The sequence below is a fragment of the Oreochromis niloticus genome, linkage group LG18 (assembly GCF_001858045.2).
Source record: "Oreochromis niloticus isolate F11D_XX linkage group LG18, O_niloticus_UMD_NMBU, whole genome shotgun sequence".
Taxonomy (NCBI): domain Eukaryota; kingdom Metazoa; phylum Chordata; class Actinopteri; order Cichliformes; family Cichlidae; genus Oreochromis; species Oreochromis niloticus.
In genome coordinates this window covers 37,400,377-37,426,446 of record NC_031982.2, presented here as the reverse complement: position 1 = coordinate 37,426,446, position 26,070 = coordinate 37,400,377, and the positions used below count along the sequence as shown (strand labels likewise).

At 41.8% G+C, this 26,070-nt stretch overlaps 1 protein-coding gene, 1 long non-coding RNA gene and 1 gene segment (V, D, J or C); 1 reads left to right on the top strand and 2 right to left on the bottom strand.

Moving 5' to 3' along the window:
• The first annotated feature begins 1,302 nt into the window (after positions 1-1,302).
• Positions 1,303-9,219, top strand: LOC106097252 (zinc finger protein 2 homolog). The gene is made up of 2 exons (XM_013267161.3): positions 1,303-1,492; positions 8,285-9,219. The coding sequence occupies exons 1-2, from the start codon at positions 1,321-1,323 to the stop codon at positions 9,022-9,024; spliced, it is 912 nt and encodes a 303-aa protein (XP_013122615.2). The 5' UTR covers positions 1,303-1,320; the 3' UTR covers positions 9,025-9,219.
• Positions 9,220-12,512: 3,293 nt separating this feature from the next.
• Positions 12,513-13,525, bottom strand: LOC112842814 (T cell receptor alpha variable 18-like). The segment is given in 2 exon segments: positions 12,513-12,898; positions 13,052-13,525. Coding segments are annotated over 2 exon segments (423 nt in total).
• Positions 13,526-16,277: 2,752 nt separating this feature from the next.
• Positions 16,278-18,999, bottom strand: LOC112842835 (uncharacterized). The gene is made up of 2 exons (XR_003214856.1): positions 18,099-18,999; positions 16,278-16,560 (listed from the first exon to the last, which is right to left on the bottom strand). It is a non-coding gene; the product is annotated as an uncharacterized LOC112842835 (long non-coding RNA).
• Positions 19,000-26,070: the final 7,071 nt, after the last annotated feature.

Below are 26,070 nucleotides of genomic sequence, written 5' to 3'. Positions count from 1 at the left end.
CATGGTAACGAAAAGAAAAAAACAGGCCTGTATTTGTATAGCTCTTTACTAGTCCCTAATGACCCCAAAGCGCTTTACACTACATTCAGTCATCCACACATTCACACACTGGTGATGGCAAGCTACGTTGTTGCCACAGCTGGCCTGGGGCGCACTGACAGAGGCGAGGCTGCCGGACACTGGCGCCACTGGGCCCTCTGACCACCACCAGTAGGTGTGACCTCTGTGTAGTGTCTTCTCTTTTCTGCATTCACAACAAAAGGGCAATGGTTAGAATGCTCTCTTTTAATGGCGTGGGCAAGCAGCATAAGATCTCGCAGGAATCCGCCATTATTCTGAGGATTACATTTCCACTTGCAGTGTGATCGTATAGTGGTAAGTTTATACAACCAAAATAGAAAAAGCTCAACAACAGGAATATATTTCAAAACTGTACATGAAACAATTTGAAATTCTCTAAACAGTGTGGCACAGTCACATACCTGCATTCACAACAAAAGGGCAATGGTTAGAATGCTCTCTTTTAATGGCGTGGGCAAGCAGCATAAGATCTAAATGGGAAAGCAACAACAGAGTTAGCTAACTAAGCTAACTTTTTTCCCTCTCTTCCCAATAAAGAAATCTCACATAAACGTGCACTCAATTCAACATAAAGACTGGAGAAATGACCCGCAACAAATGATGTATAAACAACAAAAATAATCGGGTCAGACTGTATTACTTTAAAAGCCTGCGATATGATTTTTCCTCCCCACGACATTTGTGCATTCCTTACCTCGCAGGAATCCGCCATTATTCTGAGGATTACCCAGAATCCCTTGCCCTGTGTGAATGGTGCAGGGTGACTTTTTCAACAGTAGGTGGCGCCAATGTCCCATTTAGCGGGATTTAACTTGACTCTATTCAACTATGTTACATAGGCAACGGGTGAAGTGTCTTTATCATGTTAAAGTTCAATGTAAGAAAACCATTCAGACAATTTCAAAATAGAAAACTTCAAATTCAAATTTATGATATTTGTGATTTTCTTGTTTTTCATGGATGTAGAAAAAAAACATTGTTTTCAGCTGGAAACTGATTTGTTGTTGTGTTGGCGGCTTTACACTGACTCCCCGAGCTCTCTGTAATACTTTACATTCATTAATACATTATTAATAAGAGAGAGAGGGAGGTGCGTTAACAGTCCCGCTCTGTCGAAACTTTATCACGCGACACCAGGCGGAACTAAACAAAAGAAAGGCGCTAATACTGTTAGCTTTCCTCTTGTGTGCCTGAGCAGAGACTCTTCTGTTGTGTTGTGTGTGAGCTGTGGCAGTAACAATGGCTTCAGTTCAGTATCTGAGAGAGTTTATCAACGAGCGACTAACTGCTGCTGCTGAACAAATATTCTTGGAGTTTGAAAAAACGATCGTCCAGTACGAGGAAGAGATCGACCGTCAGCGCAGACTGCTGGATATCACCTGGAAACCCCAAATCAAGCTGCACAGGACAGGTGAGTGTCACTCTGAGGGAGGATCCTGATCACTCGACTGCATCTTTTGCATCCCTGCTGGTGTTACAGATTAACTGGTGACGATCATTGTTGGGTTTATTTAGAGAGAAAAGAAAAATATACTCAAAGTGGATTTTCTTAAATTTATTAAGCAGTTGAAGGCTCAAGTAAAAAAATAAAATAAAATAAAACAACTGCTTCGCTTAGGAGGTCCAAACAAACAAAGAGCCCCACTCCCAGACAGTAAACGCTTTTTATTATGTGTGATAAACAGGACGCTATGGTCACTGGTCAAAGGTTGGACGAAAGTCACAGCTCTCCTTATTAGAGCAGGGCGATATGACCAAAAATATTTATCATGATATACATTTGAAAATTTGCCATAACTTTATAACTGACAATATAATTGACACTAGACAAAGTACTTTACCACTCCACAACTTTATTAAAGCAAAAATAAAGGCCGACATATCCTCAACATAACCATGTATAATATCCACAAAACTTAAAAAGAGGTTATACACACACAATACCGTAATATTATGTTGAAGCACAGTACGTATCACTCCGCGAGGCTCCTGCCTACGGTAGCCGTAATGCTCCGACAATCCATCAAGCGGTGAGCGACGTGTACATAAAATCGTTTCGAGGTCAGTACACAACCAGAATTCATACATAAGGCACACGGGATTATAAGGGACACTGTGGACTTTCAGAAAAATCAAAGGATTGATTTTAAATGTGCCGTATTTTCCAAAAACACGGTAATAACTACGGCCCGCTAGCATGCGCTACCAAAAATAGTGCTTTGTTGTGTATCTGACGGACGAAAGCTAAACCAGTTCCACACCACTGAAGTTGCAGCATTTTTACAAACGCATTTTGGTTCATCCGTTTCATTTAACGATCCACTTTCGCCTTTCTCATTCTCTGTCGCCGCCATGCTTTTTCCACCGTGTGCGTATGAAAACAAAGGCACTGCGCATGCGCGTTTTACCCGTATTCTTTCGCAATATTTCATTTTCTTATCGTTGCCTAACATTATACTGGTATTACTGTGAACGCTATGATATGGCCCAGCCCTACTCCTTGTTTGGCTGAAATCCAGCACTTCGGCTCACATTTCTTCTTCTGCAGCTTTCTGAGCATCTCCTTACGTGGAGACGCCACTTCACCCCTCTGCCAGTGATTAACTGGTGTCATGAATTAACTGGTGACGGTCAAACAGATGTGTGGTAGATTTGCTTTTCAGGAGCTGCTACTGACAAACCAGCAAATAAACACTGAATATCTCACCTGAGACATTTGAGATTAATTTGTGTCTTTTTCTCTGGAAATGAATTCAATTTGAAAATTATTTGAAATGGTGGTTTAGTGAGTTTGTATATAACATTTGTGTAATTGTGGTCACCTGGGACAATCATGTACTGTTTGTCAGAAACACTTGGGTCCAAAATAGATAACTGATCGTCACAGCTAGTGAGAGTTGGTAGTTAGATACGGTCTGTACAAGTTTGGTTAATTTAACAAACATTTGTGAGGAGACAGGAGTTACAGTAGTTAGACAATGATCGATAAGCAACAGAGCCAGTGTGACTGAGTAGATCTCCTGAAAGTGAGTGGATTTAAGAAAGTGAGTGGCTCAGGTGTGCCAGTTGGTGTGTCATGTGTGTTTTTTGAGTTTTGAGGTGAGTTGGCTTTAAAACATCAACTTTCTAAGTTGAGAATATTCATAATTTATATTGTAGCTGGATCGGCTGAAGTATCACATAGTAGCTGCAGCAGTCTCAAATGGAGTCCTGTCCAGTGCCATAGCATACAGCCAGATTAACTTGTGACACATCTGCACCTGGATCTATCACCATGCTGAGTAAGGACTGAGTGGCTGCACTTACACCTGGAGCATTCAAAACAACCCACAAACATCATGTTGAAAGATGCGGTGCCAACAATGGATTGACTAAAACAGGCCGTTAAGCAAAGACAACAAGAATCATTTTTTCGGTTTATTTAAAATGCAAAACGTCTGCAGATAGAAATTTTGTGTTGTCACGGTCACACGGTCTAAAGTCAGGTTGTGGAATGAAGAAACTGCGCTTAGGAGGTTTAGGAGGCTGCCATGTGTAAATGTGCAGTTACTGCAGATTTGTGTGCACAAGTCTTATCTGTGTGTACCGTGATATGGCCCAGCCCTAAGACAAAGCACTGTGCCCAGTCTGAGCCTGGCAGTCAGTGTTTATTCAAGTACAATACAATTCAATTCAATTCAATTTTATTTATATAGCGCCAAATCACAACAAATGTCGCCTCAAGGCGCTTTATATTGTACAGTAGCTCGCACAATAATAAATACAGAGAAAACCCCAACAATCATATCATATGACCCCCTATGAGCAAGCACTTTGGCGACAGTGGGAAGGAAAAACTCCCTTTTAACAGGAAGAAACCTCCGGCAGAACCAGGCTCAGGGAGGGGCGGGGCCATCTGCTGCGACCGGTTGGGGTGAAGAAGGAAAACAGGATAAAGACATGCTGTGGAAGAGAGACAGAGATTAATAACAGATATGATTCGATGCAGAGAGGTCTATTAACACATAGTGAGTGGCTGGAAAGGATACACCGTGACCATTATAGCTAGCATACAAAGACACCATAGGATGTAACGCTCTGCTATTCGGGATGTTTGTCACAGACTCCTCCAGCTGCTGCGTCACCCACAAATGTTTGTTAAAATAATCAAGCTTGTGTAGTAGGCAGTGTTGGGGAGTAACGGAATACGTGTACCAGCGTTACATATTTAAAATGCAAAATATGAGTAACTGTATTCCGTTACAGTTACCGTTTTAAAAGGTGGTATTCAGAATACAGTTACTTTGTCGAAAGAAATGGATTACACGACGGCTTAGAGCGTTTTATTGTCAGTGTGCAGTTTCTTACACAGCGAAATTGGGTAGCTGGACCACAAAGGTGCAAAAGTAAGAAGAGTAAACGATATACAAGGAGGGAAAAAAATGAAAAATGAAAATAAAAAGCAATATATATGTATACATATATGTGAGTGAAGCATTTAATTTAGTTTAAAGGTTTATGTGCAAGACGCAAGAACAGAAAACACTGAAAGCTACAAATGTGTTGTGCATGAAACTGGAATTAAAACGTGGTGATGGAGCCAGAGCCGGATGTTTGTCAGAAGGTAATCTGGCTGTGCACTATCGCACTTGGCCACAGGTGGCGCTAGTTGACTTGCCTACATTTGAGTGCACACAAAGTAAACTGCACGCTTCAGTTGTGTGGCGAAGACGCTGAAATCGAAGTAATAAAACGTACGAGGGGAATGATAACGAAGACAAGATTCACCAGTAACTCAGTTTGCTGTTTCAGAAAGCTGCTGATCTCAGACCTGCACAGCTTCAGCTGCATGAAGAGCACATGAGATTTTCTCTGACAGCATTAAATTAAACCTGATTAAGGGCAAAGGTCATCACTTGTATGAACTGAACACTGATGTTGTCACAAACAGGGATGAAATGATGGACCACACTCCCTGCATCATGACTGTAAGCTCTCTGCACAGCATCCATGATAAACACAGACAGCAAAGAAGACAGCATCTTCCTCCACAGGTGATGTCAGAAAAATCACCTGGAAAAAAAAAAAAACTTTATTTACTTCATGCATGAATATAAAGATATTAATAATAAAGTCTGAGCTCTCTGCAGCTCACGCTCTGTTTGAAAACAGGACATGATGGTTCATGTTGTTGCTGTGATGGTGGATTCATATGCCATGTTCACTTTCAGATGAACACAGAGGGCTATAACACTGTAACACTACAGATCTGTGTCCTGGTCACGTGTGCAACTGGTGTTCGTGTGTCAGTCTCTGGGTGTGTCTGCAGTGTGCTGCTGCATGTGTCTGACTGAGGATCAGATTTAACGGGACTGCAAGATGAAGATGCTGCTGATGCTGCTACTCCTCTTACTCGGTGAGAAAGATGCTCTCATTGTCATGGCTACTGGATGGACTCACGCGCAGACAGTTCTTTCTTAGAGAACAAAAGGAGATTATTTATTTACAACAGGGGATCACCTCAGTGCTATGTACATGAACAGTGAGTTGGGAGGGGGGGTCCAGGGCTCCAGGGAGAGAAGGGGGGGAATCCACACACACGCTTCCTCTTCTACACAGTCACCGCCACAGCTCCTCCGCACACACGCACTCCTCTTCAGCCGCACTCGCTCCAAAACTCCACACACGCTGCCACACCCGGGCAGGTCCAGTGATTTGGTCCAGAAGAGGGATATCTACACACAGAATTCCACGTTAGTTTCACAGCAAAATACATACAGGGATTTCTAATGGTAATGTCGAGAGCACGAACTCAGGAGGTTCAACGTTTCAGCGATGAGCTGCTCTGTGCCACTGCCTTAAATAGCAGCCAGGGGAAATCAGCCAGATCAACAGCAGATGGAGACAATCACACAGGTGCGTGGACCAAGAGCGAGAGCCCGTAACGAGCTCCACCCAGGCAGAGAGGAGGAGGAGAGACAAAGAAAACAAGAACAACAACAAAAACAAAACCTGTAGCCAGCGTGAGCCAACCAGAGAGACACGGGGACCGTGACACTCATGCTCTGCACACACCCACACACACGCGCGCGCGCACACACACACACACACGCGCGCGCACACACACACACACACACACACACACACACACACACACACACACACACACACACACACACACACAGTGATGTCTGCTCTCTGTGAGTATAAAGATATTAATTCTAAAGTCAGAGCTCTGTTTGAAAGCAGGACATGATGTGTCGCCACCATGCCCCATCCACCATCATATTTAAAATCCTGATCCTGGAAAGTGAAAGTGAAGGCTAAACTGGTGTTCGTGCGTCAGTCTCTGGGTGTGTCTGCAGTCTGCTGCTGCATGTGTCTGACTGAGGATCAGATTTAACGGGACTGCAGGATGAAGAAGCTTCTGATGTTGCTGCTCTTCTTACTGGGTAAGAAAGATGCTCTGACTATATGGATTCTATATGGCTATGGAAGCACTGTGACATGTCCAGTTTGATTTGTTATACTGTGCATTATCAGACAGAGCTCAGATGTGAGAGGGAGGCACACACACTTCCTGTGCTTTTCACAAATGCAAGAGCATTAAATTGATTACAGCATTAGAACATGTTCTATTATTTTTCTTTGTGACAACAAAGAATTTCGCTCATCATGCAGTTCTTCCTTCAGTCATCACTCACTTTTATTTTAAAGGATCATTAAACCATCAATCATTATGATCATTGATATTATTTGCAGAAATGCAGAGAGTAAATACAAAGTTCATATTTGAAATGGTGATTTCACTTATTAAGACATCAAAGTAGCTTGATGTCAGTCTGATCAACCTGGTATCTCCTGTATTTAACATTTAATAAACACAGTCGCATAATAGATGTGTTTCATCAGTCTTTGTCTTAGTCCCCTCCTCTTGGGTTTATGTGTTTTCACACCTGTGCTGTTTTATCTGTTTAAATCAAACTCCAATTCATTTCCTCGGTTCATTAACAGACCTGCAGTAACTGCAGAGGATGTGGTTTTTGTCCAGCTCCAAATTAACTCCAGAGCAGTTTGTTTATGGTTACAACCATTGAATGTACCAGCAGTAAATCGACACCAACTGTCTGCCATCTATAATCCAGTTTTGAGATCCCTTCCCAGACGCCTTAACGCCCACTCACATCCTGGGCCATCTGACCTCAGGAAATCACATGATAGGGTGGGGCCAGGTTTCACAATGAGCTCACCCGAAACTCTGGTTGATTAGGACCCACACCCACTTTCACACCTCGGCTCATGTGATTAGGTAGAGGATCATCAGGGGGTCCTTTGTCCCTCTTTGGGGGGGAAACTCCCACTGGGTTTAAATCTGGGACTCTCCACCATTTGACCTTAGAACTGAAGAAGCTTCTCGGATGAGAGGTGAAACGTCTTCAAGCAACTCAAAGAAGTCCAGACGCTTTTCGTTCCAAGCTCCTTAGACTATGATGACCTGGATGACTGAGAACCTTCACAGACATGTCATCACTTGTATGTTAAACTAAAAACTTCAATCTAGAATTTTTTCACACTGTGTTTTGCCAATGTTGTATCATTCATACCAGAGTAACCAGAGAGAATGTATATTTAACCCTCTGGGTCCACGGCATAATTGGCCATTTTAACTACTTTTGAGTAAATTGGTTTGGCTGAGATTAACGTTATTAGATTAGATTAGATAATATAAAACTTTATTAATCCCCTGCGTGGTTTTCACACAGCTGAATAAATGTCAAACAGAAAACTGATTAAACAGAAGTGTCAGATGGTTGAGAATTTACACCAGTGTCCTGTTATATTTTAGATAGCAAGGAGCAGACGGCTGAGTTTATTAAACTCCACCGACACAGCGGTGATGCAAATCTGAAGGCTAGACCGTCCAATTTCACAGCAGTTTACTTCCGGCCTACCCGATCTTCCGAGGACCCGACCCACGTAGACCACAAAGGCCGGGTCCTCAGGAGGATGCAGCCCATGTCCAATGACTTGGAACCACCTTATCTGCAATACTTCAACAGTTGTAAATGCACTTGTAAAATCAGCCATTAGTTATATCGAACCCTGGGTTGCTGCTTTGCTCACAACCTCTTCAGATTCTGTGAAGCAAAGCCGTTTTTTAAAAATGATTTTCACAGTTTATCATCATTACTTTTCTTTTCCTCTTGTCTTTTTGTCCCTCCAGAACTCCCACAGCAGCCTGTCTGTAAGGACGAGGTGGTTCTCCCTGAGCAGCAGCTCTGGAACCAGGAGAGGAACTCTCTGCACCAGGGGGAACCAGAACTTCCACATATTAAAGAGGAACAGGAGGAAGTCTGCACTAGTCAGGAGGGTGAGCAGGTTGGACTCAAGGAGGAGACTGATACCTTTATGGTGACTGCTGCTGAGGAAAGAGACCACCATGACCCAGAAGCAAACAGTAACCAGCTCCCTTCTCAAACCTGTCCTATAGATGAGAGCCAAAATCGCGGAGGAAGCAGGAATTTAGACACGGGGACAAATAGTAACTTAGAAAGTCAGAGTAATTGTGACACAGGTAAAGAGTCTTTAACATGTAATCTTTGTGGAAAATCCTTTAAGAATAAGTACAAAATGAGTCAACATCACAGAATCCACACAGGTGAGAAGCCATATTCTTGTGAAACGTGTGGGAAAAAGTTTTGTCTGTCATCAACACTTAAAAGCCATAAGACTACCCATACAGGTGAGAAACCGTATTCTTGTAAAATATGTGGCAAAAGTTTCACACGAAGCAGTGGTGTGACCATACACATGAGAATGCACACAGGTGAGAGACCATACCATTGTAAATCATGCGGGAAAATGTTCACATCTAGCAGTCATTTATCGGCACACAGAAGATCGCACACAGGTGAGACCGTGTCATTGTGCCACATGAAAACTCACACAGGTGAGAAGTCGTAGTCTTGAAACATTTAGAGAACAATGTCCAAGAAGCCAAGCTTGAAAGAAGATCTGAGAATTTATACAGGTTCACAGGAGAACTTTCAGAGTTTAAATACCTTTAAGCTGTGTTCCAAAATCATCATTTATTGCATGTTTATTATGTATAAAGCAGATTTAATCCTGTAAGACCAATCCGTCACAAAATACCCAGACAATTCTAGGTTGTTTTTTTTGGGGGGGGGGACTGAAATGTTTAATAACCCTTATAACAAAATCCACATTTTTTATATCATGTTGTTTATGATATATAATAAATATTTAATAAAAATATATTTTTTCTTTTACATTTGATGCATTTGGCATTTTTGTTAACAACAGTGTTAATTTTAGACAAAAAAAGGAGTTTGTCCATAACATTTTGAAATTAAGGCAAGTATCGATCATGCTGATGAGATAGAGGTCTCAGAAACTCATGTAACAAATATGATACAAAGGGCTATAGGGTTAATCTGTTCTCATCTAATTTGTCAATGAAAATATGGTGACTCTCAAAAAATATATTTTGGTTTTGGTTTTATTTACTGATATATTTCTCTGTGGCGAAGTTGAAACTCAATTTGAATATTAAGTTTTGCTTTTGCTGTGCATTAGAGGATAGCTGATGGCTGTTGCTGATTTGGATTTAGTGTCTTTTGATGTAAAACTGGATTTGAGCTATTTGTTTTTTAACAAAAAGAAAAAATTGAAGGTTTTTGTTACATTGGTAGGTGTTTAGTTTATTTGGTTCATATAACCTTTGGTTATTTCGTTCATTAAGACTGACATAAGTTTTTTTTTTTTTTTTTTTTTTTAACTTTTCAGTTTTGTAGGAATGTAGACGTGTTGTGCTGATGGAATCATCAGGTTGGGTAGGCAGGTCCACCATGGGGGAGGGTCTTTGTTTTGTTGTGTTTTATCTACACAGCAGTAACTAATGGATGAATATTTTGACAGTAGTAAAGCAGAAAGTTTTGAGGGGATGATTGTGTTGCTTGGACTCCTCCAGCCTGCAGCAAACTGCTGTTCCTGTAGCTGCACAAGTGTCTCTGCTTGATTTGCCTCACAGTGTGAGGCAAAGATGTTTTTCCTGCGTAATGGGGACCTGCCAGAGCTCATCTTTCATCTTTCATTTCATAAAATCATTTCATAAATCTTTCATTTCATAAAATGGACTAGGGATAAATGAAGCTAACAGTTTACTTCAGTTGTACTTGTATCCTCTATATCCGTTGAATAGATTTTTATAGGTTATTGCTGTTAGCTTCTGCATACATTAAATTGAATCTGTGATTAAAGCCCACCTGTCATTACTTTATTTCATTCCTCAGACTCCTCCCACCTGAATGCTGTCATTACAAAGCCACTTGCGCTCGGTCCTTAACCCTTTAAAGCCGGTCGGAGCGGGCACACTTTTGCATAGCTATTTTTAAATCCCTGTAGAACTGCAACCACGTAAGCTAGCACAATAATTGTTTTTTGCATATGAAACCGGAGGAGTTGTACTTGCATCATATGCCATCAGCTTGTCCTAGGTCACGGTTTCCTTCCACACATAGCTTTGCAAAAACTGCATAAAAAGCACTTGCAGCAACAAAAACATAATCTTCCAGAAACACGCTTTGCTGATCCAATCAGCTGTTTAAAACGTTTCCTACGTTGGAATAGACATCAGAGCGAAATATCGCATGTCTGCTATTACTTGCCCGAAACGGAAGTGATGTCATTTTCGTGGAAAATGTAGTTGTTTTTTTGGTTTTTTTACCTTCGGGGCCTTATAAGCCTATACTGGTATTTTTAAAACTCATGTTGACTTTATGCTTTTCTGAATAGTTTCTGGGATGCTTAGAACTCAAATTGTACTGCTGGAAATAGTTTATTTTGATGCACATGCTGTTTTTTTGTTCGCTTTTTTTTGCAAATTTGGATTACAATAATTATTTTCGTTTTTCCTGGTGTTTCTCAAAAACAAAACTATGAAGACACTCAAAATAAATTTCCTGTTGTTGGAAACCTTTTGTGCAACTTTTTTGTATTTACAGTTTTGAGGGATAAACCTCTTAAAATTCTCTAACTAGAAATATATGTAAAAAAAATCCAAAAACAATTTTCTATTTTTTTGTAGCTCATTGCACTTTTCTGCAATTTATGTAGTTACTATGGACTTAATGCATACATATTATTAAAACTTGTGCTATAACGGTTGTATTGCTGTATAGCAACTTGAAATGCTCCCAAAAATGGCACTACAGCATGTAAAAATATAAAGATAAGCTCTGGCGGACTTGGTTCTATGGTAAGTCTTAAAGGGTTAAGATGTTTCAGATTAAATATCGGCACTATGGCTCCATGAATATGGACTTTCAGAAGTGGAACGAGTGGAATGATGGATGGAAGTCCCCAAAATGTTTGGTTGTCAGATCTCTGATGCAGATTTGGAGGTGTGTAGAAAACAGAATTTTGCAGATAGGAGGCTGACGTTTGAGTTCCAGCTGCTCATATATATCATGAAGTTCAGAATACTTAATCAGCCGTTTTATTATAGTAAATTAAAAGAAATGTGGAACGGCTGACATTCATGTGGTGAGTGTGTGGATGTCTGTATGTAGCTAAGGTCGGAAAAAGAATGAAAATTAAACCAATGCCAGAGAAACCACATCCCCGCCTACTGGCGAGAAGACTGAACATTTGTTACCAGGTCTTTTTCAACAATACCACAATGGTAACAGGTGTGCCTCCTCTCATCACCTGCCTCACAACCTATCTAATCCTACACAAACCCAGAAAGGGCAAAGACCTGAGTTGGCAGGGTTATCTGGGAAGCAGTGAGGATTTTTATGTACAAGACATATAATAATCTGTAAAACAGTCCAAATCACATCGCTATTTTCACAGGCATTAAAGTTTTAATGTTAAAAAAAACAAACTCTTTTTTTTCATCTGTCACTTTGGGTTAGGGCTGTTATGGTCAGATTAGTTGATGTATCTGATGTTTCTGAGTCATATTGATTATCAGGAATATATTGAGCTGTCTGCTGTTGAGAACAGTAATGGATGTCTATACCAGTGAAGTATTGGATGTGTATAACTTGTTTGATAGTTACATTTCAGTGTGACAGTTTTTCCTTCTGTTTCAGTGACTTCAGCTCGTTCAGGAGTGATTGAGTCTCCAGCTGTTAGTCCTGGAAAAAGAAAGAAGAAAAGTAGTGAAATGCAGTCTGTATATCTGCTTAATGCAGCAGCTTCAACTAAACTTTAATCCCTGTTCTTAAACTCACCTATAATGTGAGATAGAAGCAAAAACAGGTGCAGCAACATGTCTTTGGAGTTATTAAAGCCAGACAGACAGCACATGAACAATGTTCTTCCACTGCAGCTCTGTCTCTGTCTCTGATCTTTACTGCTTCATTTCTCTGTTGTCTTTGTCATCAGTCCAATGACACAAGAATCAGAGGTTTAACAGTGTGTGGCTCCCTCTAGTGGATGTTGTGGAGTATTCTGTTGTCTTTGCTCCAAAGGTTTTTGTACAGAGTTTTGGTGTTTCCTGTCACTGTGGGCTGCAGAGCACAGTAGTACACAGCAGAGTCAGACAGCTGAAGCTTCTGGATCTTCAGAGGAACTGACTTTTCTTTCTTGTCGACTTTGGCATCAAATCTGTCCTTTGCTTCAGAATTATCTGCTGATAAGAAAAATCGTTGAACTAAAAGTTTTGGCGAGCCGTTCTTTTTCTGTTTGTACCAGAACAAAGTTGGGCTTGCATCACTGGTTTCAAATCTACATCCAAGTGTAACTGTGACTCCTTCAGCAGCAATGACATCTCCTTGTTCCTGGATCACTTTGTCTTCTCCTTTACACTCTGAGGAAGAACAGAACATGCAGAGGAAGAGATGGATCAATAAACATGATTGAAGTTATTGAAAAGTTCCACAGTGTAAAATGATTAAATCTCCTCTTTCTGTCCTTGTTGTGAATCGTGTGCAGAGGAAACATGTTGATGTTTGTATCTTACCAAAGAAAAGAGCAGCAAGAATAATCCACAGCCAATGTTCCATCTGTACAACAAGGTTTCAATCAACAGGAGAAACTAGCTGATGTTCAACATTCAGTCTGAGAATTGTTCTCTTCACAGCAGCACTTATTATTGACACAATGGTTGAACACAGTGCAGAAGGAGAGCACCGCCTACTGGATGATGTCGCCCTCTAGTGGAGCGTCTCTGTGGGTTTCCTGTCACTGTGGGCCTCACAGCAGAGTCTGTCACTGCAGCAGAGCAGATCTGAAGATCCATTCATCTTTGATCATCAACAACTTTAACAGACAGTCTGGAATTTTCTCTGTTTTGTGTTCCCAGTGAAATACAACGATCTCTGTTGGTGTTCCAGGATATTGTTAATATTAGAGGATAATTTACACTAATTAAAGTTTTTTGGGGGGTATTCATAAAATTGTTCACTTTGCCCCTTCATGTGGCAGCCCCGATATCAGTCAATCAAATCAAAATTATTTATATAGCAAATTTAAGCAGTTTCGATCAAAGTGCTTCACAAGTTAGGAAATAAATAAAATAAGACAAATTTACCAAACAACAACAAAAGACAAGACAAACTTAGAAGCCAACCAAATGATAGTCAAACTATCTTAAGTAGGGATGGGTATCGTTTAGGTTTTATCCGATACCGGTGCCAAACCGGTACTTTTGAAACGGTGCCGGTGCTTAAACGGTGCTCGAACCGGTGCTTAAAGAATGGAGAACACAAAATTGGTCCAAAAACCTCTCATGTTCAGCTGTTTTTTTTGTAAAAAGATAACAATGTAAGCCTTTTCTTCAGCTATAGGGCATATATGGTATCACTCTTGGCTGGAAGCAGTGCTTAAACAATGGAAAAAACACAAAATTGGTCCAAAAACCTCTCATGTTTAGCTGTTTTCCACTTTTTCTTTGGTCATTTTAGCCTTTTTGGCCAGGGTGAAGGGAGTATCTGCCATCAAACAAGAAGACAGCCGCATGTAACTACGACGGTGTTTGCTAGTTCACCTTACATGCATTAATGTAATAACGTGGTTAGCCTACTCAACGTAAATTACACACGAACAACATTAAGCTACTCACGCAGAGAAGAACGGCTGCTGCTGCCATCATCATCGTCATCATTTCTGCTACACTGGCAGGGCTAGGGACCAGGACTCTACTCTTCGGGTTTTTTTGGGGGATGTTGCTAACTCCGGGTCCGATAACAGGCACCACACCCGCAGTAGATGTGCTCGGTGTGAGGTCTCTCAGCAATCTATCAAACACGGCGCATTTCTCGGCTTTTAAAAAAACGCTATGCGTCGCCAGGTGTTTCATCAGATTCGAGATGTTACCTCCTTTGACAGTATCACAGTATCAGCTTAAAGCACTTGTTGCAGGCTGCTGAGTTTGCATCTTTTGCGGTGAAGTACAGCCAGACTTTTTTAATCTGTAGCTCTGCTCTAAAAGAACGTACGTACCTGGGCCCGCCTACTATCCTCGGAAACGTAAAATGATTGGCTAGAATCTAAAGTCTATCACATCTCAGGAAATAAAGCACCGAAATGTGCGCTGCTTTTCGGTCTGGTTACTACCGTTTATGTCAGAACCGGTGCCATCATGGCACCGGACACCGGTACCCATCCCTAATCTTAAGTCAGAGCCAGAGTAAAAAGATGAGTCTTTATTTATTTATTTATTTATTTGTCTGTCCCATTTGGATCTTTAGCCGTCAGAATTGTTGTCTGAAGACCAACAAGGATACCAAATGGATTTATTTTGCCAAATGGATCATCACCTCTCTAGAAATGACTCGTGTAAGAAGGCTGTGAAGACGGTTCAAGAAGGCAGATGGATTTTCTCCGCTGTTTTGATTCGAGCCGAGAAAGGCAGTGAAAAGCTCTTCACCGTCCTCAACAACTCCAAAGGCTGAATCAAGCTGAGTGACATAAGTGCTTGGTGTTGCAGTGACCCCTAGAGGCTTTACAACTTCAGATGCAGGGCTAAGTAAGCTCTCAAATATCTTCCTCACTTTGAGGGCATCAGTCAGAAAAGGGTCACTGAGTAGAAGATCGACTTGGGTACGCCATGTCTCACAGTCGACTTCACCGTTGGGCCGTGGAAGTCGGCCTGAGAAGGTACGTATCTTAGCATGAGCAAGGGGTGCGTGACTTGGCTCATTACGAATAACATGTTCAACCACTACTTTCTGAATATGTGAAGGGTTGTAGATGCTCTCCTCTACATGTACTGGACCAGCAAAAGCGTCAGTATGTGGGCTGAAAGCACTTGGGAATGATGTCAGCTGTCGTATTAACGTTATGGTCAATGGGTGATCGTGTCTCAGTCTGGCGGGTAGGGCTGAGCTGCAACTCGCCTTGGAAAATACTGAGGAAGCCTGCCCTTCCAATGCCCCCCATAAACCCAAGTTCCTTCAGGTATCTACGGGCCACTTCTTTGCCCATTTCTTCTTGGGTGATATCTCTGACGGTTTTGAAAACCCATTTCACTGTAGGGTCTACAGGGCTGACAACTTCCCCTAAGGTGGAAGGGTCTATCTTTAAGATAGCCTGTTCAGACTCATACACTATAAGTGTTCTGCCTTCAGGCTGATGTGGCTCATCAGGGACCCTGACGATGTTAGAGATCTTACCATTCACTTCGAAAACATTAGTTATATCATGTTCACTGCGGTGTCTTTCAATACCTGTAATAAGCAGGGTTTTCTGGCTATCAACTCTAAAGCGTTCAAAAAGGTCAAGTGCCATTTTCGAAAATAAACGTATCACTCAGTGTGTCATATGAGTTGGAGGTAAAACCACTATGCCAATCTCCTGGCTGGCTCACCACTAGTTGTCACCCTTTTTAACTGAGTAGTCAAAAATCAGTCAAATCCACACTAATCTGTCATACAAAGTCAAGGAAAAAAACTATTTCAGAATCTACTCTTGTTGGGTTCAATTAGGATCGTAAGGAGACTGGCAGTGGTAACTCAACTTAAAGAAGGAAAAACCCTCCACTCAGAATGAGACACTGACAACAACTTAAAGGAAAAAAGTGATTTGAGTGTATTCAACATTTAAATGGTCCAAAACATAGACATGAACAACATCATTTCAATAATCTCAAACATGTAAATCTCAACAATGTACAATATATCACTTAAAGTGTCCATAAATGTATTAGGTAGGCTGTCCATTCAGTTCAGTCCACTTCGTACTCAGTGTTTTTAGTAAGTGTTAATTGTCTTTAGTCACAGTTTTGCTTTTAGATGCATCCGTTTTTTGTGTTAAGTGGAATCAGATCTGACCCAAAAAAGGAAAAAAGTAACAACATAAAGCGTCCTGAGATCTCAGTAAAAAAACTTTAATCCTTAAAAAAACTGTAAATCGTTGTATCCTACCACCCTCCAAGGAAACAGGTGGCCTTCAGATTGAGAACGTCCTTTCTAGGCACCTCCAGTGGCATCCAGTCCTTAGATGGCACCGCTCGGTCCTTGCAGCAGATTTCTACCACAAAAATCCTTTTTTTTGTCTTCACACATCACACATCTATACAGTTCTTATTGGCCAATAACAATTTATCAACGACAAAAATACATTTCACAGCAAATCATAACGCATGAAAAGTGTCACGTGGCATGTTAGCTAAAACTTCACATGTAAGCGCATTAGCACAGGGAGCACATGTGGGTACGCTAGCATACTTTCCACAAGCTAACACAGCTAAGGAAGCTAAGGAATCGTCTTGATGCATTCTCAATCATCCAGGAAAGTAAATCTCCAAAAGTTGATTCTGTTCATCTGGACGTAGCGTTTTGTGGAAGAAACGTTTCGTCACTCATCCAAGTGACTTCTTCAGTCTCAGCTGACTGCAGGTTTCCCCAACCTTATAAACAGAACATTTGCATAATGACTGAAACCAGCCCACTGAAGGAACAATGGGCTGTGAGGTCAGTTCCTTAATCATAATTATGCAAATTCCCATGACCATTGATCAACAACCACTGACCAAAACCCACTGATCAAAGAACACTGATCAATGGCCATGAGTCCCATTCACAGAGAGTTGGGGAATGGCTGCAATCACAGCATTGTAAGATGGTGACAGATGTACCCTTAGGCCCCCTCCTCGATTCAGAGATGGTCTTTCCCTTTTCACGTAAATGGCCTCCTTGACTCCGCGCTCAAACCAGCGTTCCTCCCTGTCCAGGATGTGTACATCCTCATCATTGAAAGAGTGTCCACTGGCCTGTAGGTGTAAATAGACTGCAGAGTCCTGGCCTGACGAGGTAGCTCTTCTGTGTTGTGCCATCCGCTTCGCCAGAGGTTGTTTGGTTTCCCCGATGTATAAATCCTGGCAATCCTCCTGGCACTTAACAGCGTACACTATGTTACTCTGTTTGTGTCGGGGGACCCGATCCTTGGGGTGGACCAGTTTTTGGCGCAGCATGTTTTGGGGTTTAAGAGCTACCGAGACGCGGTGTTTAGAAAAAATGCGTCTCAATTGGTCCGATACTCCTGACACATATGGGATCACTACAGGTTTTTGCTTGGGCAGCGGTTGTCCTTCTCTCCTGGATCGGCTGGAGCTTTCTTTAGGTGTCTTTCCAGCTTTGCAATCACAGCTTTCCAGCTGCGATTGCAGCCATTCCCCAACTCTCTGTGAATGGTACTAATGGCCAATGATCAGTGGTCTTTGATCAATGGTCATGGGAATTTGCATAATTATGATTAAGAAACTGACCTCACAGCCCATTGTTCCTTCAGTGGGCTGGTTTCAGTCATTATGCAAATGTCCTGTTTATAAGGTTTGGGGAAACCTGCAGTCAGCTGAGACTGAAGAAGTCACTTGGATGAGTGACGAAACATTTCTCCCACAAAACGCTACGTCCAGATGAACAGATTCAACTTTTGGAGAAAGCTAAGGAATCGTTAGCAGCTTCTACAACAAACATCACATCTTCGACAAACATAGTATCCTGACTGGTTTTATACTCAGAAACTGGACTGTGAATCACAACTTAATCTGCAACTGTGAGACTTACCAGGATATTCTTCAAAGAAAACATTAATTCCGTAGCGCAACACGTTACAGAACTGAATCTCCACACAGCTTTGCGCATCTAGCTCCGTGCAGGCGGATGCAGTGAAAGAAAGTCACCACGCACAGCGCTATGGTGCATTCACGGTACATGGGAAAACTCAACACTTAACAAAACAGTAACACTTAAAATTAGAATGAAAATAGAATACCATTTGCAATGAAATAACCATGGGTTACACTGTCTTTGTCCTACAGATAGACCATGTATATCCGCCTGAACTCGTACTGCTTCTGCCAATGGTTCTATGGCTAAGGCAAAGAGCAAAGGGGAGAGGGGGCAGCCTTGTCTAGTTCCCTTCTGTATCCAAAAGTTGGAGGACCGCACCCCGTTTGTGAGGACTGCAGAGCAGGGATTGTTATAAAGTAGCTTAATCCAGTTTATAAAGTTTCCACTGAAACCGAATTGGTGTAGTGTAAAAAACAGGTGAGACCATTCAACACGGTCAAATGCCTTCTCGGCATCAAGGGAAATTACCACACCAGGCAGAGATTTTTGTTGGAAGAACTGGATCATATTCAACAACCTACGCATGTTATTATATGAATTGCGAACTTTAATGAAACCCGTTTGGTCCTCATTAATAAGCGAGGGGAGTAAAAGTTCCAGACGTTTTGCTAATATCTTGAAGAGGATTTTCAGATCCACATTCAACAAAGAGATTGGCCTGTAGGAGGCACAATCTTCAGGTAGCTTACCCTTTTTAAGTATAAGGGATATATTGGCAGACATAAGCATAGACCAAAATCCTGGACCTGCCAGAGGGGGAACATCACAAAGTACCAGAGCAGGACAATGATGAAGGAGAGCATCATCATCATCTGATGTGATGAGTTCAAGGAGAATAAATGGAACTAGAAAGCGAAAATTTCAGAAGAAATTTTATGTGTGCCTATGCCGCTGCTAATCACTGTAGTTGCCATTCATATGGCTACAGACAGCAAAACTCAGAAGAGCAGCCATTCTCCACCATGAACTATGGTAAAAACAAACACCGCTCACGCTTCACAGATGACAGCTTACAGTTTTGTGTAAAGATGAAGTTACTTCGTACAGCGCCGATTTGCAGACGCTGTGCACACAGGTTCATGAGCAGAAGTCCCATTGTACCACGGCAGACCCGACAATGTTTGCATGAACACGCTTTGAAGCATTACATTATAGACCACTTTTCACACATGCATTCACTTTTTGTTTTTTGTTATTTCTACACAGTGTTCTGAATTATGAACAATGGTCTACAGCCAATCTTGTGTATTATTATACAAACTTTGGTTGTGAGATTCAGATAACTATTTAATAAAAGCTAAATATTTTATATGAGAGTAAGAAAGAAAAGTATATCTTTATGTCCACCTTTCTCTGTTAATGCCCTACCTGGCCCCCTGGCAAAAGCTTTGCTAGATCCGCCCCTGCACAGTTACCAGCTGTCAGCTACACAAAAAAAGGAGCTTGGTGTTTACAGGGAGTGCAGAATTATTAGGCAAATGAGTATTTTGTCCACATCATCCTCTTCATGCATGTTGTCTTACTCCAAGCTGTATAGGCTCGAAAGCCTACTACCAATTAAGCATATTAGGTGATGTGCATCTCTGTAATGAGAAGGGGTGTGGTCTAATGACATCAACACCCTATATCAGGTGTGCATAATTATTAGGCAACCTCCTTTCCTTTGGCAAAATGGGTCAAAAGAAGGACTTGACAGGCTCAGAAAAGTCAAAAATAGTGAGATATCTTGCAGAGGGATGCAGCAGTCTTAAAATTGCAAAGCTTCTGAAGCGTGACCATCGAACAATCAAGCGTTTCATTCAAAATAGTCAACAGGGTCGCAAGAAGCGTGTGGAAAAACCAAGGCGCAAAATAACTGCCCATGAACTGAGAAAAGTCAAGCGTGGAGCTGCCAAGATGCCACTTGCCACCAGTTTGGCCATATTTCAGAGCTGCAACATCACTGGAGTGCCCAAAAGCACAAGGTGTGCAATACTCAGAGACACGGCCAAGGTAAGAAAGGCTGAAAGATGACCACCACTGAACAAGACACACAAGCTGAAACGTCAAGACTGGGCCAAGAAATATCTCAAGACTGATTTTTCTAAGGTTTTATGGACTGATGAAATGAGAGTGAGTCTTGATGGGCCAGATGGATGGGCCCGTGGCTGGATTGGTAAAGGGCAGAGAGCTCCAGTCCGACTCAGACGCCAGCAAGGTGGAGGTGGAGTACTGGTTTGGGCTGGTATCATCAAAGATGAGCTTGTGGGGCCTTTTCGGGTTGAGGATGGAGTCAAGCTCAACTCCCAGTCCTACTGCCAGTTTCTGGAAGACACCTTCTTCAAGCAGTGGTACAGGAAGAAGTCTGCATCCTTCAAGAAAAACATGATTTTCATGCAGGACAATGCTCCATCACACGCGTCCAAGTACTCCACAGCGTGGCTGGCAAGAAAGGGTATAAAAGAAGAAAAACTAATGACATGGCCTCCTTGTTCACCTGATCTGAACCCCATTGAGAACCTGTGGTCCATCATCAAATGTGAGATTTACAAGGAGGGAAAACAGTACACCTCTCTGAACAGTGTCTGGGAGGCTGTGGTTGCTGCTGCATGCAATGTTGATGGTGAACAGATCAAAACACTGACAGAATCCATGGATGGCAGGCTTTTGAGCGTCCTTGCAAAGAAAGGTGGTTATATTGGTCGCCGATTTGTTTTTGTTTTGTTTTTGAATGTCAGAAATGTATATTTGTGAATGTGGAGATGTTATATTGGTTTCACTGGTAAAAATAAATAATTGAAATGGGTATATATTTGTTTTTTGTTAAGTTGCCTAATAATTATGCACAGGAAGTGTCACCTGCACACACAGATATCCCCCTAAAATAGCTAAAACTATAAACTACTTCCAAAAACATTCAGCTTTGATATTAATGAGTTTTTTGGGTTCATTGAGAACATGGTTGTTGTTCAATAATAAAATTATTCCTCAAAAATACAACTTGCCTAATAATTCTGCACTCCCTGTATGAGAGTAAGAAAGAAAAGTATATCTTTGTGTCCACCTTTCTCTGTTAATGCCCTACCTGGCCCCCTGGCAAAAGCTTTGCTAGATCCGCCCCTGCACAGTTACCAGCTGTCAGCTACACAAAAAAATGAGCTTGGTGTTTGTCTCTCAGAAACAGTTCATAACTTCCCTTCAACTCATTCATGTCACCTAAGGGTAAACCTGTTTCTCCATCACCTGTTCAGCTCTGATGATTCAGTAAGGATATCTGGTTTGGAACAGCCGTTTTTACAGCTGTGGCTGCAGCAAACATCAGCTGATACTAGAAATTAAAAGCAAATGAATTCTAACAACAGCTGATCAAGCTTAAACGTGCTGCTGTTGTTTAGCGCGATAAACAAACAAGAGCGAAAAGCCGATCATTGATCAGTTTCATGACTGAAGTTTCAACAGGCGAGAGAATGACAGGGGAGGCTTCGTAACGACAGAATAAATCGTAATATTTTCTCTGAATGTGGCACGATTCCGTTTGTACGGCAACTCTACGAACTAACCATTATGAATAAAATAAAGTCCAACGTCAGTAACTTAGCGCGCACACAGCTGTATATAAACTCCCGTCGTGCTAGCTAGCACGCAGTACGATTGTAAAAAGTCAGCACAACAAAAATAAACTACACCTAAACTCTGTTTATATCTGACCCAAATAGAGTGCAGGTCATAACTTCCTACCTGAAATTCAGTTCACCTCACGCTCCTGCCTTCGCTTTCCCTGATCCATGATTGACCACCGCGTTAGCAATCGCCTGCCCGGCCTCATATGTCTCGTTGGCGGCATGTCCTTTCTGTCACACACCGGTGGGTAGCTGCCCTCTGTTGTAGCTCCACCACCAAACAACTCAGTTATTTTTTCCACATCCAGCTGTAACTCCGATTCTATGCGAGCATTTGCGAGAGACCAGGGAGGTGAAACGACAGAGAGAGTCCCTCGCTATCCATTTGCAGCCAAGTGCGGCAGCTAGCTAGGTAGCCAGCTAGGTAGCCGGCTAGCTGTCAGGCAGGACCGACGTAGTCAGAGCACTGTCGCTAAATATGGGATGTCTTGATAAAACAAGCAGATATTTGAAGTTTACACACCTACATTCTCGCCTGAAAATATCTTAAAAGCTTATTTTGTGACCTAGAAACACGAATAAAAGACATATAAAACGAAGTGGTGATCTGCCGCCATTGTTCACTCTGTAGAGGCGTGCTATGAATTGTGGGATATTGAGTTTTCCACCAAGCATTACCGTAACTTTTGAATGATTTGCGCAACCTTAAAAATTCCAAGGGCTCCTGAAAGCAGCGACGCTGTGCCCACCGTTGAAATTGTCATCATTACGGTAATCCAAATAAGGGTACACAGGCTGTACCACTCCCGGCATACCACTAGAGAAAGCCAAGACACCACAAATGAAGTCTGTTTATTTGGCGCCAAAAGATGAATTGGCCTAAATTTGCACTAAAATATTAATATTTAAAAAACTATAAAAGTTATAAACACCAAAAGTCATAACATAATAGTCCAGCTCCAGCCGCACAAAATGATCTAACATATGTAACCCTAATGTCAAAACTGTTTGGCAGAGGAGCGCGGGAAAATTTTCACTAAAATATTAATATTTAAAAAACTATAAAATTCATAAACACCAAAAGTCATAGCACACCATTCCAGATCCGGCCGCACAAAATGAGGTAACATATATGAAGCTTGTCTCAAAACTGCGAGGCGAGATTCGCTGCAAAATTTCAGGCGGAAACTGGAGAATAATAATAATAACTAGAAAGCGAAAATTTCAGAAGAAATTTTATGTGTGCCTATGCCGCTGCTAATCACTGTAGTTTGCCATTCATACGGCTACAGAGAGCAAAACTCAGAAGAGCAGCCATTCTCCACCATGAACTATGGTAAAAACAAACACCGCTCACGCTTCACAGATGACAGCTTACAGTTTTGTGTAAAGATGAAGTTACTTTGTACAGCGCCGATTTGCAGACGCTGTGCACACAGGTTCATGAGCAGAAGTCCCATTGTACCACGGCAGACCCGACAATGTTTGCATGAACACACTTTGAAGCATTACATTATAGACCACTTTTCACACATGCATTCACTTTTTGTTTTTTGTTATTTTACACAGTGTTCTGAATTATGAACAATGGTCTACAGCCAATCCTGTGTATTATTATACAAACTTTGGTTGTGAGATTCAGATAACTATTTAATAAAAGCTAAATATTTTATATGAGAGTAAGAAAGAAAAGTATATCTTTGTGTCCACCTTTCTCTGTTAATGCCCTACCTGGCCCCCTGGCAAAAGCTTTGCTAGATCCGCCCCTGCACAGTTACCAGCTGTCAGCTACACAAAAAGGAGCTTGGTCTTTGTCTCTCAGAAACAACTCATAACTTCCCTTCAACTCATTCATGTCACCTAAAGTGTAAACCTGTTTCTCCATCACCAGTTCAGCTCTGATGATTCAGTAAGGACATCTCCTGATTTCATCTTCATGCTCCAGCAAACATCAGCTGATACTAGAAATTAAAATCAAAAGAATTCTAACAACAGCTGATCAAGCTTAAACGTGCTGCTGTTGTTTAGCGCGATAAATAAGAGCGAACAGCCGATCATTGATCAGTTTCATGATTGACGTTTCAACACGCGAGAGAATGACAGGGGAGGCTTCGTAACGACAGAATAAATCATAATGTTTTCTCTGAATGTGGGATGATTCCGTTTGTACTGCACGGCAACTCTATGAACTAACCCTAATGAATAAAATAAAGTCCAACGTCAGTAACTTAGTGCGCACACAGCTGTATATAAACTCCCATGGCATTACGATTGTAAAAGGTCAACGAAAATAAATTACACCTAAACTCGGTTTATATCTGACCCAAATAGAGAGCGACCGGGTGCTGACACGAGTTTCACCCGCCTCAATATAAGCCAAGCCTGGGTGCTTTTTCACGAAGGGTTGCTAGCGGCGCGAGCTAACTATGCTAGCGGCGCTAGCTAGCTAGCCGGCTATCAGCAACACATAAGAGAACTGCTGCTAAATAAACTACACCTAAACTCGGTTTATATCTGACCCAAATAGAGAGCGACCGGGTGCTGACACGAGTTTCACCCGCCTCAATATAAGCCAAGCCTGGGTGCTTTTTCACGAAGGGTTGCTAGCGGCGCGAGCTAACTATGCTAGCGGCGCTAGCTAGCTAGCCGGCTATCAGCAACACATAAGAGAACTGCTGCTAAATAAACTACACCTAAACTCGGTTTATATCTGACCCAAATAGAGAGCGACCGGGTGCTGACACGAGTTTCACCCGCCTCAATATAAGCCAAGCCTGGGTGCTTTTTCACGAAGGGTTGCTAGCGGCGCTAGCTAACTATGCTAGCGGCGCTAGCTAGCTAGCCGGCTATCAGCAACACATAAGAGAACTGCTGCTAAATAAACTACACCTAAACTCGGTTTATATCTGACCCAAATAGAGTGCAGGTCATAACTTCTTACCTGAAATTCAGTTCACCTCACGCTCCTGCCTTCGCTTTCCCTGATCCATGATTGACCACCGCGTTAGCAATCGCCTGCCCGGCCTCATATGTCTCGTTGGCGGCATGTCCTTTCTGTCACACACCGGTGGGTAGCTGCCCTCTGTTGTAGCTCCACCACCAAACAACTCAGTTATTTTTTCCACATCCAGCTGTAACTCCGATTCTATGCGAGCATTTGCGAGAGACCGGGGAGGTGAAAGGAGAGAGAGAGTCCCCTCGCTATCCATTTGCAGCCAAGTGCGGCAGCTAGCTAGGTAGCCGGCTAGCTGTCAGGCAGGACCGAGTAGTCAGAGCACTGTCGCTAAATATGGGATGTCTTGATAAAACAAGCAGATATTTGAAGTTTACACACCTACATTCTCGCCTGAAAATATCTTAAAAGCTTATTTTGTGACCTAGAAACACGAATAAAAGACATATAAAACGAAGTGGTGGCCGCCATTGTTCACTCTGTAGAGGCGTGCTATGAATTGTGGGATATTGAGTTTTCCACCAAGCATTACCGTAACTTTTGAATGATTTGCGCAACCTTAAAAATTCCAATGGCTCCTGAAAGCAGCGACGCTGTGCGCACTGTTGAAATTGTCATCATTACGGTAATCCAAATAAGGGTACACAGGCTGTACCACTCCCGGCATACCACTAGAGAGAGCCAACACACCACAAATGAAGTCTGTTTATTTGGCGCCAAAAGATGAATTGGCCTAAATTTGCACTAAAATATTAATATTTAAAAACTATAAAAGTTATAAACACCAAAAGTCATAACATAATAGTCCAGCTCCAGCCGCACAAAATGATCTAACATATGTAACCCTAATGTCAAAACTGTTTGGCAGAGGAGCGCGGGAAAATTTTCACTAAAATATTAATATTTAAAAACTATAAATTCATAAACACCAAAAGTCATAGCACACCATTCCAGATCCGGCCGCACAAAATGAGGTAACATATATGAAGCTTGTCTCAAAACTGCGAGGCGAGATTCGCTGCAAAATTTCAGGCGGAAACTGGAGAATAATAATAATAATAATAATAATAAATCCGACGAATAGTAATATGTGTGCCTCTTGGCATAGGCACACATAACTAGAAAGCGAAAATTTCAGAAGAAATTTTATGTGTGCCTATGCCGCTGCTAATCACTGTAGTTGCCATTCATACGGCTACAGAGAGCAAAACTCAGAAGAGCAGCCATTCTCCACCATGAACTATGGTAAAAACAAACACCGCTCACGCTTCACAGATGACAGCTTACAGTTTTGTGTAAAGATGAAGTTACTTCGTACAGCGCCGATTTGTAGACGCTGTGCACACAGGTTCAT

What these genes read in the sequence shown, in the direction of transcription:
- LOC106097252 (XM_013267161.3), top strand. Translation starts at nt 1,321, where the DNA reads ATGGCTTCAGTTCAGTATCTGAGAGAGTTTATCAACGAGCGACTAACT. An exon ending in AATCAAGCTGCACAGGACAG is followed by an intron (nt 1,493 to 8,284) that starts GTGAGTGTCACT and finishes TTGTCCCTCCAG; the next exon opens with AACTCCCACAGCAGCCTGTC.